At 57.8% G+C, this 15104-nt stretch overlaps 1 protein-coding gene across 12 annotated transcripts in view; it reads left to right on the forward strand.

The window, feature by feature from the left end:
- The window catches only part of RAPGEF1 (Rap guanine nucleotide exchange factor 1), a 149956-nt gene extending 139464 nt beyond the window's left edge, over nt 1-10492 (forward strand). For all 12 annotated transcript variants that reach the window (XM_066255911.1, XM_066255914.1, XM_066255921.1 and 9 more), the window contains 9 exons: nt 35-127; nt 968-1153; nt 1794-1878; nt 1961-2055; nt 3551-3629; nt 3742-3843; nt 5373-5470; nt 7421-7549; nt 8035-10492. In XM_066255911.1, coding sequence (XP_066112008.1) covers nt 35-127; nt 968-1153; nt 1794-1878; nt 1961-2055; nt 3551-3629; nt 3742-3843; nt 5373-5470; nt 7421-7549; nt 8035-8185 — 1018 coding nt within the window. In that variant the 3' untranslated portion in view covers nt 8186-10492. The remainder of the gene's footprint in view (nt 1-34; nt 128-967; nt 1154-1793; nt 1879-1960; nt 2056-3550; nt 3630-3741; nt 3844-5372; nt 5471-7420; nt 7550-8034) is intronic.
- Nucleotides 10493-15104: the final 4612 nt, after the last annotated feature.

Below are 15104 nucleotides of genomic sequence, written 5' to 3' on the forward strand. Positions count from 1 at the left end.
GTGAGAATGGCTACTTCTTTAACGCGTGTTCCACATACGAGAAGTTCTCTCCGTTCGCCGACACGTTCAAGAAACGCGTCAGCAAGAACACATTCTTCGTGCTGGTGCGAGTGGTGGATGAGCTCTGGTGAGTGCTTCCGCCCTCCGGACCGCGGGGTCCCCGCCAGTGCAGGCTTCCCTGCTGAGATGGGCACCCTGTCACACCACCTGCATCACCCGGGCTCCATGCCCACAGGTCCAGACAGGGCTCGCTCCAGCCTGCTTTGGGAAAGGGACCTGTCCCGAGAGCAGCCCCGCCCACACCCGGATGTCCCTCCTGCATGCAGCTCGGGCCCGGTCCACAGTGACCGTGCCCTGCCATGCCACCCGCAGCTCTCCGCAGTCCCTGACAGGGCTCTTCACCTCCGTGTATTCAGCAAGCCCGCATCAGGCCGCCCCTTCCTGGGCTGTGGAGGGAAAGAACCCGGGCCCTGCCTCCACGGCGTTTCCCTTCTGTTAGGGGATCGCTCCACATGTGGGCGTCCTGTGGGCGTCTGTCTGAGGAGTGGGGACCTCTCAGTTACTCCTTACCCTGCAGAACCAGGAGCCCCTCAGGGCAGGATACCGTGGGACTTGTCTCCATAGTCCAGGCCCCAGCGTGGTCTCCAGTGCTTGTGGGGGGCCAGCATGTGTTTGCTGAAAGGACAACGGTCACTTGACCGTTGGGGCCAGCCCAGGTCCTTTTGTAGCTGTCTTCCTATAAGAGTCACAGCCCAGGGCTATGACCCCTGGGGCCAGCCCAGCACTCAGGAGGATGCGGGCAGCCATCCCAGGTCCTTTTGTAGCTGTCTTCCTGTAAGAGGTCTCCCAGCACTGCTGATGGCCGCCACATGGCCCTCGGGCATCTTGAGGGAGCTTCGGGACCCAGGGGCAGCGGTCCTCTTCCTGCCCTGGGGCCCCGCCCCTCACTGTGGCCCTGGCCCTTTAGCCTAGTGGAGCTGACAGAAGAGATCTTGAAGCTGCTGATGGAGCTCGTCTTCCGCCTGGTGTGCAGCGGGGAGCTCAGCCTGGCCCGCGTGCTCAGGAAGAACATCCTGGACAAGGTGGACCAGAAGAAGCTGCTCCGCTGTGCCAACTGCGACCAGCCCCTGGCAGCCAGGGGGGTGGCAGCCAGGTGAGCCGCCAGCTGTCCGTCTGGCTGGAGCTGTGTCCCCGGGCCTCTGCGTTCTGCTTCCTCTGGGCACCTGTCCAGCCCAAGGCCTCACGAGCCAGTTCTGCCCATCCTGTGCCGAGGTGGCTCAGGCACCGCCCCGTGGGTTTCCTGGGCGCGGGGCCTCTTCTCTTTTACCGGGAAGTGGGCCACAGCAGAATGAGGGCTTACCAGGACAGGAGACAGGGGACAGGTGAACGTGCTTGGGGCTGTAGGCAGCTCTGAATTTTCTTTGCACTAATGCGGCAGCTGTTAATTTTAAGTTCTCGGCAGCCCCGCCGTCCCAGGACCCTGTATTTAGGTTCCGACAGGTTGCCTGCTCCCTCTACCCAGTGCAGGTGTTTGTGAGTGAGTGGGTCAGCCTCCGTTCACGTGGCACCATCTCTTTTCCCCCGGGCCGGAGTTCTTGGGCAGCTAAGCTGTCCCCTGTCTCACAAGGGGTCTGGCATGGTGGTCCCAGGGAGGAGCCAGCCCCCTTTGTGGCCCGTGTTCTCTTTCTGTGGAGCCAGGCCGGCGGTCGCCCTTCGGTCTCCTGGCTCTGCAGCCTGCTCGGCTCCCGCCCAGCCCCCACCATCCCCACTCACCCCGCGCATCTGCCTTCCAGGCCGGGGACCCTGCACGACTTCCACAGCCATGAAATAGCTGAGCAGCTGACCCTGCTGGATGCCGAGCTCTTCTATAAGATCGAGGTAGGCGCAGGGGGCTGCGCACGAGACACCCCGTCAGGAGAGAGCGAGGGCTCGGCCCTACCCAGCCTGCTTCCTTTTTCAGATTCCCGAGGTCTTGCTTTGGGCAAAAGAGCAGAATGAGGAGAAGAGCCCCAACCTGACCCAGTTCACGGAGCACTTCAACAACATGTCCTACTGGTGAGGGCCGCTGTCCCCGCAGGCGGCCCCGGGGCAGGCGAGAGGAGGGGCCCTTCACCCCTCCCAGTTCGCTCTGCGGCCGTGGCACCAGGGTGGACCAGAGCCGCTCGGGAGCCGGTGCCAAGCACGTGGAAAGGGGCTGCCCGGAGTAGAGGATGGCTGAGGGGCCAGAGGCACAGCAGGGAAGGGTGGCGTCTCCACAGGTGTCGTGTGGGGTTTGCCCCACACTGTCCTGCCAGTCCCCCACGGACTCCGGCCCTGCTCGCACTGACCACCCGAGAGAGACCAGCAAGGGAGTGGGCCCACTGGTTTGTTTTGTTGGGTTTTTAAATTTTTTTAACAAATTTTTTTTTTTTAGATTTTATTCATTTTAGAGAGAGGAAACAGAGAGAGAGAGGGAGAGAGGGAGAGAAGGGAAGGAGCAGGAAGCATCAACTCCCATATGTGCCTTGACTAAGCAAGCCCAGGGTTTTGAACCTGCGACCTCAGCGTTCCAGGTCGACACTTTACCCATTGCGCCACCACAGGGTAGACTCCACTGGTATTTTTATGTAGCTTTAATTCTTGAAGCAAAATGGAGCTCAAGAGTGTCTTTATAATATAACCTCTGACAGAACTGTTGGCTCTTTGAGATGCAGCTCAAAAGCGCCCAGACCCTTAGAGCCTCTCAGCGTGGAAAAGACGGTGGTCACACTGGGGCCGCCCCTCCCCACCAGCCCACTGCTGCCACCAGGGGAACGTCTCCTATTTCTTAAATGCTCCAAGTGCTGCTTGCTGGAGAGAAACCGGCTGATTCCCAGCTGTCCCCGCCTTTCTCCCCAACATGGGACATGGGCGTCTGTGGGGCTCATAGAAGCTGCACGTGGCCCTGAGCCCAGCCTCGGGCCTGGCCTCTTGCTGGGCACAGAGGGCTCTGCGCACACCTGTGGGGTTCTGCCTAGGAGGGATGCATGTGTGCCCTGCAGAGCCTCAGGGCAGGGCAGGCGCCCTTGACAGGGCCAAAGAGGCCAAGCAGAGGCGGCTTCTCCCGTGGAGGACAGTGGTTGCTGTGAGACCCCAGGGGCGCGGCTGCCCGCCCTTCGTCCCTGTGCTGGGCTGGCCGCTGCCTTCCTGTGTCTGGAAAGGCGACCTCCTCACCCCCATGCCTGCTCCAGTCCTGAGCTGGTCCCGAGGCCATGCAAGGAGCTGCTCCCACCCTCAGCAGCACTCGTTGGGGAACCGTGCTTGACCCTCCACAGCTGCCATCTGCACAGTTGGAGGCCCCCATCCCAGTCTTGGGCACGGGCCAGCCTAGTTCTTTGTGGCCTCTTGCCTCCCCTGGGGTTCTGTGAGCTCCTTGAGAGCAAAGACAGGGCTCACTTGGTGCCTCCCCAGTCCTGGGCACTCACTACAAACCATGGGTTTGTGCCAGTGGGTCCCGTCTCCATCTGGACCCCCAGGAGCTTGAAGGGGGACCAGCTAGCTCAGCCCTCTCTCTTCCCTTTGGTCTGCGCAGGGTCCGGTCCATAATCATGTTACAGGAAAAGGCCCAGGACAGGGAACGGCTGCTCCTGAAGTTCATCAAGATCATGAAGGTAACCGTGGCGCCGTCCCAGAGCCTGCTCCTTCAGGCCCTGCCTGCCCTGCCCCACCCCCGTCCGCCCCGCCCGTGCCCCTGCCCTCACGGCCTCTTGCCTCTCTCTGCAGCATTTACGGAAGCTCAACAACTTCAACTCCTACCTGGCCATCCTCTCGGCACTGGACTCAGCGCCCATCCGCAGGCTGGAATGGCAGAAGCAGACCTCAGAGGTGAGTGTGGGTAGGACGGGCCCCTGGGCGCAGGTCCCTGCCCTGCCACCGCCCTCCGCAGTCCCCGTCTCTCCCGCCATTGGCCCTGAGGGGCTTCGTGGTTGGTGTTGGGGCGTTACATCACAGTGTCTGTACCTCGGCCCCAGCTGCACGCGCTCCTTCCTTCGGCCCACGCTTCTAGGAGGCCCGCTTTGCGCTGGGGCCGCGCTGGGCACTGGGGTGTGCTGTGCACAGGCAGGCACGCTATTAGGCAGGTTTCTTCAGGGTGAGTGCTACAGGGCTGGAGGGGCATGTGGGCTGAGCAGGTCCTGAGGGAGTGCTGGCCGGCTGGCCCTGAGTAGGAGGGGCTTCCTAGGAGGGGAGGAGCTTCCCATGGCAGGGCCGGTGGGGCACAGCCTGAAGAGGTGGGAGTTGTAGGACAGAGGACAGTGTGGCCACGTCCCTGGGGAGGGTGCTTGGCCCTGATCTCAAGGGCCTTGGGGGGATGTGGCAAGGGACTGGGCCTTACTCTTGTGAGGGAGCTGCCTTGACAAGGGAGGCAGAGCCCAGAGGACTGAGCATTGGGCCACTCAAGGCTCGTCTCACGTAGGACATAAAAGGACAGTTTTAAAACTTTGTTTGGAGCCTGACCAGGCGGTGGCACAGTGGATAGAGCGTCGGACTGGGATGCTGAGGACCTAGGTTCGAGACCCCGAGGTCACCAGCTTGAGCACGGGCTCATCTGGTTTGAGCAAAAAACTCACCAGCTTGGACCCAAGGTCTCTGGCTCAAGCAAGGAGTTACTCAGTCTGCTGCAGCCCCGCAGTCAAGGCACATATGAGAAAGCAATCAATGAACAACTAAGGTGTCACAATGTGCACCGAAAACCTAATGATCGATGCTTCTCATCTCTCTGTTCCTGTCTGTCTGTCCCTGTCTATACCTCACTCTGACTCTTTCTCTGTCTCTGTAAAAAATTAAATTAAATAAAAAATAAAACATTGTTTGGAGAAGTGGGACATCACACCAGTTGCTCCAGGAAAATATAAGAGGTCCTGAGGAGGCAGGGAAGGCTTCTTGGAGGAGGTGACCTCTCAGAGCGAGAGGGACCTAACAGACAAAAGGGCAGAACCAGCTGTGTCTCCTAGGCAAGAGCCCAGGCTGCATGCAGAAACAGTGAGGTGAGGCCACTTGCCAGCCAGTGAGCTTGGCCGTGAGAGCAGTGAGGACTCGGGGGCTTGGAGTGGGCTGGCCGAGTCAGGGTGGGCTCTAGAGGCTCCCTGGGGCCACAGTGCAGAGCTCCAGGTCCTGTGTGCAGTGGGTGCTGATCAGAAGGAGACGGGCCTGAGCAGCACAAGCCTGTGCATTGTGGGCCCCAAAAGGCCTGCTCCCCGTGCAGCTGGGCAGGGCCCAGGGCTGGGGCTGGGTTGCAACATGTGGGTACCCTAAGGCATTGGCAGCGGTGGGTGGGGAGTTGGTGGCGAGGAGGGGCCAGGGATCGGTGCTCAACACTGTCCCATGCTCACGGACGCCGTCTCCCTCCTGCGCAGGGCCTGGCTGAGTACTGCACACTGATCGACAGCTCGTCGTCCTTCCGCGCCTACCGGGCCGCCCTCTCCGAGGTGGAGCCCCCCTGCATCCCGTACCTGTGAGTAGGCCCCCTGCCTGGGCCCCCGCTTGTTCCAGTGCTCGAGTGGGCTCCCTGAGAACCCCCTGCTTGAGGGTTTCCAACCAAGACACCTGTACTTTTTTTTTTTGTGACAGATAGAGGAACAGATGGGGACAGACAGGAAGGGAGAGAGATAAGCATCAATTCTTAGTTGAGGCTCCTTAGTTGTTCATTGATTGCTTTTTCATATGTACGTTCACACGGGGGTGGGGGCTGCAGCAGACTGAGTGACCCCTCGCTCGAGCCAATGACCCCGCGCTCAAGCTGGCGACCTCGGGGTTTTGAACCTGGGTCTTCCGTGTCCCAGTCTGACGTTCTGTCCACTGCGCCACCTCCTGGTCAAGATGTACTTTTGTCTTAATTTTAAATTGTGTAACAAGGCCTGACCTGTGGTGGCGCAGTGGATAAAGCGTCGACCTAGAAATGCTGAGGTCGCCAGTTCGAAACCCTGGGCTTGCCTGGTCAAGGCACATATGGGAGTTGATGCTTCCAGCTCCTCCCCCCCCCTCTCTGTCTCTCCTCTCTCTCTCTCTCTGTCTCTCTCTCTCCTCTCTAAAAAAAAAAAAATGAATAAATAAAAAAAAAAAAAAATTTAAATTGTGTAACAAGGAGCCTGACCAGACACTGATGCAGTGGATAGAGCGTCAGACTGGGACGCGGAAGACCCAGGTTCAAAACCCCGAGGTCGCCAGCTTGAACACGGGGTCAGTGGCTTGAGCGAGGGGTCACTCGCTCTGCTGTAGCCCCCTAGTCAAGGCACATATGAGAAAGCAATCAATGAACAACTAAGGAGCCACAATGAAGAATTGATGTTTCTCATCTCTCTCCCTTCCTGTCCCTCTCTCTGACTCTCTTTGTCTCTCCCACAAAAAAAAAAACAAAAAAAAACTTAAGAAACTTTAAATTGTGTAACAAGGAGCTTATTTCACTTTTAATTGGTTTTAATTTACTGTGCTTAACATAGATTCAAGTGTCCCACCGAATATATCTCCCTCCCCCCTTATTTCAGTTTTAAACAGAAAAGCAGGGTCCAGCGAAAACAGTCCGTCTCCCCATCCTATTCCCCTTTCTGCCTGACCCGCTGGCCAGCACGTGCAAGCGTGCGTGTGCACAGACGTGTGGCTCCTTTCCCCACAGTGGCGTCCTGCCACCTGAGGGCCCTCGGTCCCCGGGAGCCCTGAGAGCACGTGGCATGGAGGAGCTCGGGCAGCCTGCCCCAGTCTGGGCCTGGAGTGGAGTGAAGGGGCGTGTTCTGGGAAAGGGTCCCGTGGTCACTGCGCATAGGAAATACCAGAAAAGCAAAGCTAAGCTGGCTTCTTAGTTGAAGGTGTCATTAGAGCCCCTGTGTGCCAGGGGTCACGGGGTCACCAGGAGGGATAGAAGCCAGCCTGCTCGGTCCCAGGGCTGGGGGCTGGGGAGAGCAGGTTCTCACTTCCTAGCCTCCGGCCCCGAGTGCTGACACCTGCCCTGTGTGGCTCTGTGAGGGTGTCGCTGGGCCCTCAGCTGGGCCCCTGGCAGAGGATCTGCCCGTCGCTGGTCACGTGGCTCCCGTCCTGTCCATTTAGAAGCACCTTCCGGCACCTACCGACAGCAGGCCCTGTCCCCACCCCAGCATGGGCTCCTGTTTCTCCTGTTGACCTGTGGGTTGTACGTTCGCAAACCCCCACTCCACCGTGTCTGCTGCAGCAGCCAGATCCGTGGTCCTCCGGGGCCCGAGCTGGCTTTCCCAAGGACTGGGTCTCGGGCCGGGACTCCACACAGGGTGACAGACACGCCCAGAGGTGCTGGGGCTCCTGCAGCTGCTCCGGCGCAGCAGAAGAACGGGCGGCTCAGCCAGCGCCAGCCTGCCCTGGGGCCCAGCTGACTCTCCCAGAGGCCGGCCGCCTCTGAGCAGTCTCGAAGGGTAACTGGGCTTCTCTGTCCTCCCAGGGGACTCATCCTGCAGGACCTCACCTTCGTTCACCTGGGGAACCCCGACTATATTGACGGCAAGGTGAATTTTTCCAAGAGGTGGCAGCAGTTCAACATCCTGGACAGCATGCGGTGCTTCCAGCAGGCGTGAGTGCGGGCCCTCACCCCTGGGCGGGGCCGCAGTAAAGCACCTGTGGGGACCCAGGTTCCAGGCCGCGGGGAGGATGTGGGAGAATGCCTGTCAGGGCTCAGCAGTGGCCCGTGGCCTGCACACAGATGGCAGCCAGCTTGTCCCCATTTCCTGTACAAGGAAGCTGGTGGCTGGTCGTGACACAAGGGGGAGGTTGGCAAACCCTGTCCCACCAGACTTCAGAGCAGTGGGGGTGGGCCCCCCGCAGAGGGGAGCCCAGCTGCAGGGACGCGCTCTGCGACACCTTCTGGAAGCCGAGCAGGTGGCTGTTGAGCCCAGTGTGGGCTGTGCGCTGTGCGCTGGTGGCCTCGGCTCTGAGCACTCACGCCGCCCTGTGGGCCCTGGGCAACGGTCGCCTCTGCCACACCAAGTTTGCCGGAGCAGAACGTGGGTCACCTCCGAGAGGTCCTGGCTCTCACCCGCTGCCCTCCTCTCCCCACAGGCACTACGACATCCGGAGGAATGACGACATCATAAACTTCTTTAACGACTTCAGTGACCACCTGGCCGAGGAGGCCCTTTGGGAACTCTCGCTGAAAATCAAACCCAGGAACATAACGAGGAGAAAAACAGACAGGGAAGAGAAGACCTAGGAGCAGGTGCTGCGAGCAGGGAGAGCGCTCGAGACAGGTGCAGAGAGCGGCTCCGCGGCCGGAAGGGACGTTGGACCTGTTACGTGGCCACAGCACGTGTCCCGGCCCAGCTTCGGGCCGGCAGGGCGGGCGTCGGAGCCGGGCAGCCTCCTGCCTCCCTCACCCACGAGCGGAGCCCCGGCTCAGCGCGGAGCCAGCAGGCGGGACTCGCTGCTGATTTGTGAACTGGTGTTTTGTTTGGTTTCTGCTTCCACGCCCGTCTCCCCTCCCGCCCACCCCCCAGCCTGGAGCGGAGCGAGGGACTGCAGGGTCTGCACCCTCCCTACTCCAGGGTCCTGGATCTGCTGTAACGACGAGTGAGTGGAGGCCCAAGGGCCCTGTGGGGCAGTGCACTTCTGGTGGCCTCGAAAGAAGGGGACACTTAGTTGGGTGGGCAGAGAGCAGAGAAGATGGGGGCTACTTTTCCTTTCTAGCCTGCTTGTTAAAATGGGGGTGGTGAGCTGCTCACCTACCCAGAGAGGTACGACCGGTGCCTCCAGTAGCCGGAGCTCTGCGCTCCTGTCATGGTACTGGCCCTTGGCACTGCCCCGCTGCCCATGGCACCCTGGGCCCTTGGCTGGGCCCTGAGCAGTAGGTGGCAGTGTCTGCTGTCTTTCTGTCCCTCCCTCTCCTCCCCCCGCCCCTCTCCCCATCCTCTGGAGCTGTGTGGGGCCTGGTGGGAGCAAGAGGCCCTCACCATCCGAGAAATACCCTTGACCCGTGCTGGGCCTGCAGCTCTCGGTGAGTTCATCGAGAGCGAGCAGAGGGGCATTTCTGTCCTGTGGGAGGCGGGCAGCCCCCTCCTCTGTCACTTGCCGTGTGCCTTAAACTCCACCTCTGGTCCCCTCTTGCCCCACGGGCTCCCCTCCTACCTGTCCCATGCTAATGGGCGACAGGGACTCCTCCCCCTGCTCGTGAGACCTGTCCACCAACACTGTCGGCTCTCCCATGAAGGACCCAGAAGGACAGTGTTCCTGAGGGGCCAGGGCCTGGGGAACCAGGACAGTGTTCTTGACTGGCCTCCCCTCCCCCACAGGCGGGCCCCCTCCCCCACCCTCCTGTTCAAACCACTCTTGCTGCTGAGGCTGCCAGCCTGAGGCCAGGTCTGCCCACCCCACACACAGGTGCCGCGGGAGCCGCCGGGCGCTTGGGCTCCGGTGGGCCCGCCCTCCACGTCCTGCTGTGGGTGGGAGTGCTCACCTGTCCTGGAGTGGGCACTTGGTCACACACACTCCAGGCTCCAACTGTGCTTATCCCCGAACAAAGACAAGGAGAAGATAACAGCTGCTGATTCTGTTAAAGCAGCAGCCATGTCACTGAGGCCTTCCTGGGTTCTGAGCAGCTTTTATCAAGAAGTCGGGCGGGGCTCTTCCCGCTTCTGTTCGTCCTGTGCGTGGAGGGAGGACTGGGAAGCGTCAGCCGTGGACGCGGCCGGCTGGGGCCCTGGCGGAGGTCTGCTGCGTCAGGCCTGAACACGTCACTTCAGTAGTTGCAGTGGGTGTGGAGCCACTGTCTGAACCGTGCTGCGTGGGGTGGGGTGGGGCCGCTTTCTCCACCCCCCCAGCCCACCACTCTGCCGGGCGCGTGGCCCCTCGGAACCCCTGCATCCTGGAGGTCATGGTTCCTCTGCATTTCAGGGAGCCCCGGGGTCTCCCGCCAGAGCGTGGGCAAATCCCCGCCAGAGACCCAGACAGGTGCAGCCACGGCCTGTGCCCGGCCCCCAGCTGTAGGCTGGCATGGGCAGGGCTCTCCCCTCCCTCGGCTGGCATGGGCAGGGCTCTCCCCTCCCAGCCCTGCCCGCCCGGGCCCTCTGAGGTCCGAGCAGTGTGGGCTAGGGGCAGCAAGTGGGGGTCCCAGTGTGCGAGCAGCAGGTGCCAGGTGTGTTGAACTTCCTGGCTGACGGGCTCCCGGCCTGCGCCTCCGTGAGACACGCCCGTGGCTCTGGGAGCTGGCGACCTCGTCCAGCACCACAGCCTGGCTGGGGGCTGTCTGGGGCAGGGCGTGGGAACCGGTCCTTAGGACAGACAGACAGACACAGTCAGGACGGTCTGGGTCCCTGCAGGTGGGGATGGCCAGGGAGCAGGTGGGCAGGCGCCATGCCTGACCTGACCCTGGTCCCGGGTTCTGAGCGGCCCTGCCTCCCGCCCCAGCCTCCCTGTGTTACCATGTAATATAGCGAATGACTAACCTGGCTGATAGGCCCCCTCCTGCAGACATTTCAAACCTGTAACTTTTATATGAAAGGAAATAAATACAGATGAAACCACAGCTTCTGCGTGTCCAGCTGGTTCAAGCCCTGCCCTTTGCCCGAGCTCCTCTCAGGCAAGGGGCTGCTGATGGGCGGGCGTCCCGGCCCAGGGGAGGGCGGTGCGGTCCAGTGGTGGGCCATGCGCAGCACCTCCCACTTTCAGAGGGCCTAGGAAGCTGCTACTTAACCAGCAGCCTGAGAGGTACAGATTCAGGTCTCTCCATAGGGAGCGTAAGGCCAGGCCTCTGGGGTGCAGTGGCCGCGTGAGGTCCCCCAGGAGAGTGGGAGGCAGACCCCACACTCATGTGCGCACTGGGGGTATTCAGGAGCTCCACAAGGTCAGACTGGGACAGTGCTAAAGGACTGTGGCCTTGGGCTGATAAGGGCCTGGGTCCTGGCTCTACAGCTGATAACCCAAATAAAGGACCGTGGGTAAGCAGTTCCCCGGTTGCTCCAGCCAGAAGTGGGCTGACACCAGCTCCTACCTCCCCGGGTCTGTGAAGGCCCAGAGTTAATGTTCGGAAGGGTCTGGTGAGCTGTGGCCACCACCCTTCCTTACTGAGCATGTGCTGGGAACCAAGCACTTTGCAAACAGCTTTACCTCATTTAGCCTCTTAATTTAAAAATCACACAAGTGCTGCAAAGAAGAGGTACTTGACATTAAAGAAATGAAATCTGGTTAGAAAACCACTCACAAACATCGGGTCCAGACAGGCCTGACAGGTACTTTATACCCAGCAAGCAGTTTCAGTTCTGCACGCGCGCCTGAGAGCAGAGGGGAGACACTGGCTCGTGTTATACGCAGAAAACCTCGACATCGATTCCGGACAAGGACAGCACAAGGGAATCACGGGCAAGTCCTGCTGCCAACATTCTGAAGTAGCCTTAGCCCGAAGCCAGCAGTGTACAAAGGTCAGTGCTCCCTGACCATGCTGGGCTTTTCCCGCAATGCACGGGCAGAGTGACATCAGGAAGTTGGTACACGTACTTGACCCGCATATGCGGACCCTGACCGGGTGCCCCCATCTCATGCTCGCGAAAGGTCCCCAGGCTTGCTGGCTCCTCTTGGGTGGTTCTGGCAGGAAGGGATGGATGTCCCCTCAAAAAATTAAAAACGGAGCCTGACCAGGCAATGGCGTAGTGCAGGGGTCCCCAAACTGCGGCCCCTTGAGGCCATTTATCCGGCCCCCGCCGCAATTCCAGAAGGGGCACCTCTTTCATTGGTGGTCAGTGAGAGGAGCACATTGACCATCTCATTAGCCAAAAGCAGGCCCATAGTTCCCATTGAAATACTGGTCAGTTTGTTGATTTAAATTTACTTGTTCTTTATTTTAAATATATTTGTTCCCGTTTTGTTTTTTTACTTTAAAATAAGATATGTGCAGTGTGCATAGGGATTTGTTCATAGTTTTTTTTTTATAGTCCGGCCCTCCAACGGTCTGAGGGACAGTGAATTGGCCCCGTGTAAAAAGTTTGGGGGACCCTGGCGTAGTGGATAGAGCATCGGACTAGGATGCAGAGGACCGAGGTTCGAGACCCTGAGGTCGCCAGCTCATCTGGTTTGAGCAAAGCTCACCAATTTGGACCCAAGGTTGCTGTCTTGAGCAATGGGTCACTTAGTCTGCTGAAGGCCCACGGTCAAGGCACATATGAGAAAGCAATCAATGAACAGCTAAGGTGTCACAATGAAAAACTGATGATTGATGCTTCTCATCTCCGTTCCTGTCTGTCTGTCCCTATCTATCCCCCTCTCTGACTCTCTCTCTGTCTCTGTAAAAAAAAAAAATTTTTTTTTTTAATGGAAACTGCCTTATGACCCAGTGATTCCAATCCTGGGACTGGATCCGAGGAAACCCAAAACTGACTCGAAAGCCCGAGCAGGTCATTAGGAAAGGGTGTACACCTAAGTACAGGGTGACTGAACCGGAAACAAGACATCTGAAAGCAGACAGAGGACACATCACCATCCCAGGTCCGGCCAGTAGGCCCCTGGACAGAAGCACTGGGGACAGAAGTAGAGGGCTGACACCTTCCCCACTGAGGAACACCTGCCACGCAGACTCCTCTGTCCATTCAAAATGCTTTCAGAAATTGGGGAAAGTCAAGCTACAGTCACACAAACAAAACCAGAGCTCATCGTGAGCAGACGTAAGCTAAGAAAACTGTTTCCAGGCAGAAGGAAAATAATCCCTAACGGGAGGTCAGATGTGCCAGAGAGGACGAAAGGGACAGCATGGCCACCAGGTGAACCCGAGTGGGGCTGAGCCTACAGGCCCCCATAACAACATCCCAGGGGGCTCCCAGTGAGAACCATGGTCACAACGGTGTGCCACTCGGGAGGGGCTCTTCAATCCTCAGGGAAGGAGATCAAAGTCCTAAAAACATGAGGCCCAGAGAAGTCAAGAGGCAAGTCGTGATCTCTAGGGAACCACAAACAGCAAAAGGAAGAAATGGAGCCCTGGCCGGTTGGCTCAGTGGTAAAGCATCAGCCCAGTGTATGGAAGTCCCAGGTTCAATTCCCAGCCAGGGCACACAGGAGAAGCACCCATCTGCTTCTCCACCCCTCCCCATCTCGCTTCTCTCTCTCTCTCTCTCTCTCTCTCTCTCTCTCTCTCTCTCTCTCTCCCTCCCTCCCTCCTGCAGCTAAGGCTCCATTGGAGCTAGTTGGCCTGGGCACTGAGGACATGGGCAGAGCATCACCCCCTAGTGGGCATGCTGGGTGGATCCTGGTCGGGCGCATGTGGGAGTCTGTCTCTGCTTTCCCTCCTCTCACGAAATTAAAAAATAAAAATGAAGAAATGGCCTGACCAGGCGGTGGCGCAGTGGATAGAGTGTCAGACTGGGATGCGGAGGACCCAGGTTCGAGACCCCGAGGTCGCCAGCTTCAGCGTGGGCTCATCTGGCTTGAGCAAAGCTCACCAGCTTGAACCCAAGGTCCCTGGCTCCAGCAAGGGGTTACTCAGTCTGCTGTAGCCCCACGGTCAAGGCACATATGAGAAAGCAATCAATGAGCAACTAAGGTGTCACAATGAAAATCTGATGATTGATGCTTCTCATCTCTCTTCGTTCCTGTCTGTCCCTCTCTCTGACTCTTTCTCTCTGTCCTTGTAAAAAAAAAAAAAAAAAAAAATGAAGAAATGGAGTAATAAAAACTAATCCACCTGCAAGGCGGCAGGAAAGCGGGACCAGTGGGAGGGGGGAGAAGGTGGACTCTCACCCTAAGAGAGCGACATGTTTAAACTACATGCTTGAAATAAACGTGTCGAATTCTCCGGCTGAAAGACAAGTGGTCAGACCGTATTTTCTTATTACATTTTTTTTTTTTTTTGTATTTTTCTGAAACTGGAAATGGGGAGAGACAGTCAGACAGACTCCCGCATGTGCCTGACCGGGATCCACCTGGCACGCCCACCAGGGGCGATGCTCTGCCCACCAGGGGGCGATGCTCTGCCCCTCCAGGGCATTGCCCTTTTGCTACCAGAGCCACTCTAGCGCCTGGGGCAGAGGCCAAAGAGCCATCCCCAGCGCCCGGGCCATCTTTGCTCCAATGGAGCCTTGGCTGCGGGAGGGGAAGAGAGAGACAGAGAGGAAGGGGGGGGGGGTGGAGAAGCAAATGGGCGCTTCTCCCATGTGCCCTGGCCGGGAATCGAACCCGGGTCCCCTGCATGCCAGGCCGACGCTCTACCGCTGAGCCAACCTGCCAGGGCCCAGACCGTATTTTCTTTAAATCTATATGCTGTGGACATACATATTTTAGCTATGTACCTAAAATATGAAGGTGCAGAAAGACTTCAAGTAAAAATATGGAAAATGGCCTGACCTGTGGTGGCGCAGTGGATAAAGCATCAACCTGGAACGCTGAGGTTGCTGGTTCAAAACCCTGGGCTTGCCTGGTCAAGGCACATATGGAAGTTGATGCTTCCTGCTCCTCCCTCCCCCTTCTCTCTCTCTCTCTCTTTCTCTCTCAATCTCTCCTCTAAAAATTAATAAAAGAAAAATTAAAAAAAATTAAAGCAAAGAATTAAAAATCTTTAAAAAGATAAAAAATAAATAAATAAATATGAAAAATGGCAGATTGCAATACAGGCACCCCCCCCAAAAAAAAAAAAAGTAAGCATACTTACAGTAATATCAGAAGTAGACTGGAAGCGTTACATAGACACCCTTGAATATATATATGCAAAGCATGTTCAACCAGAAGATGTAACAAACTTCCAAATGTACTTGCATCTAATTACACAGCCTCAAAGTGCGCCCAGCAAAGGCAAGAGGCCCACAAGGAGACGTGGGCCAATCTGTGATGGGGCTGAACGCCCCTCTCAGGAGCACGGAGGAAGTGAACCTGATCTTACAGTCTCTCCAGAACTACAGAGAGGCGTCGCCCAGCTCCGGTAAGGAGACCAACAGAACTCTGATACCCAAACTATAGCAAAATAGAAATTACAGACCAACTTTCCTCGTGAACTCTGGATGCAAAAGGCCTAAACAGAATAACAATCAACTGATATAGAAAGAAGATGATATGTCTTGATCAAGATGGGTTTATTCCAGGAATGAAAAGTTACTTAACATTTGAACGTGGGTGTGAAGTCACGTTGAAATCATGTTCTTAGTAAGTACATAAAATTCAAT

Source organism: Saccopteryx bilineata, chromosome 2 (genome assembly GCF_036850765.1).
Source record: "Saccopteryx bilineata isolate mSacBil1 chromosome 2, mSacBil1_pri_phased_curated, whole genome shotgun sequence".
NCBI lineage: Eukaryota > Metazoa > Chordata > Mammalia > Chiroptera > Emballonuridae > Saccopteryx > Saccopteryx bilineata.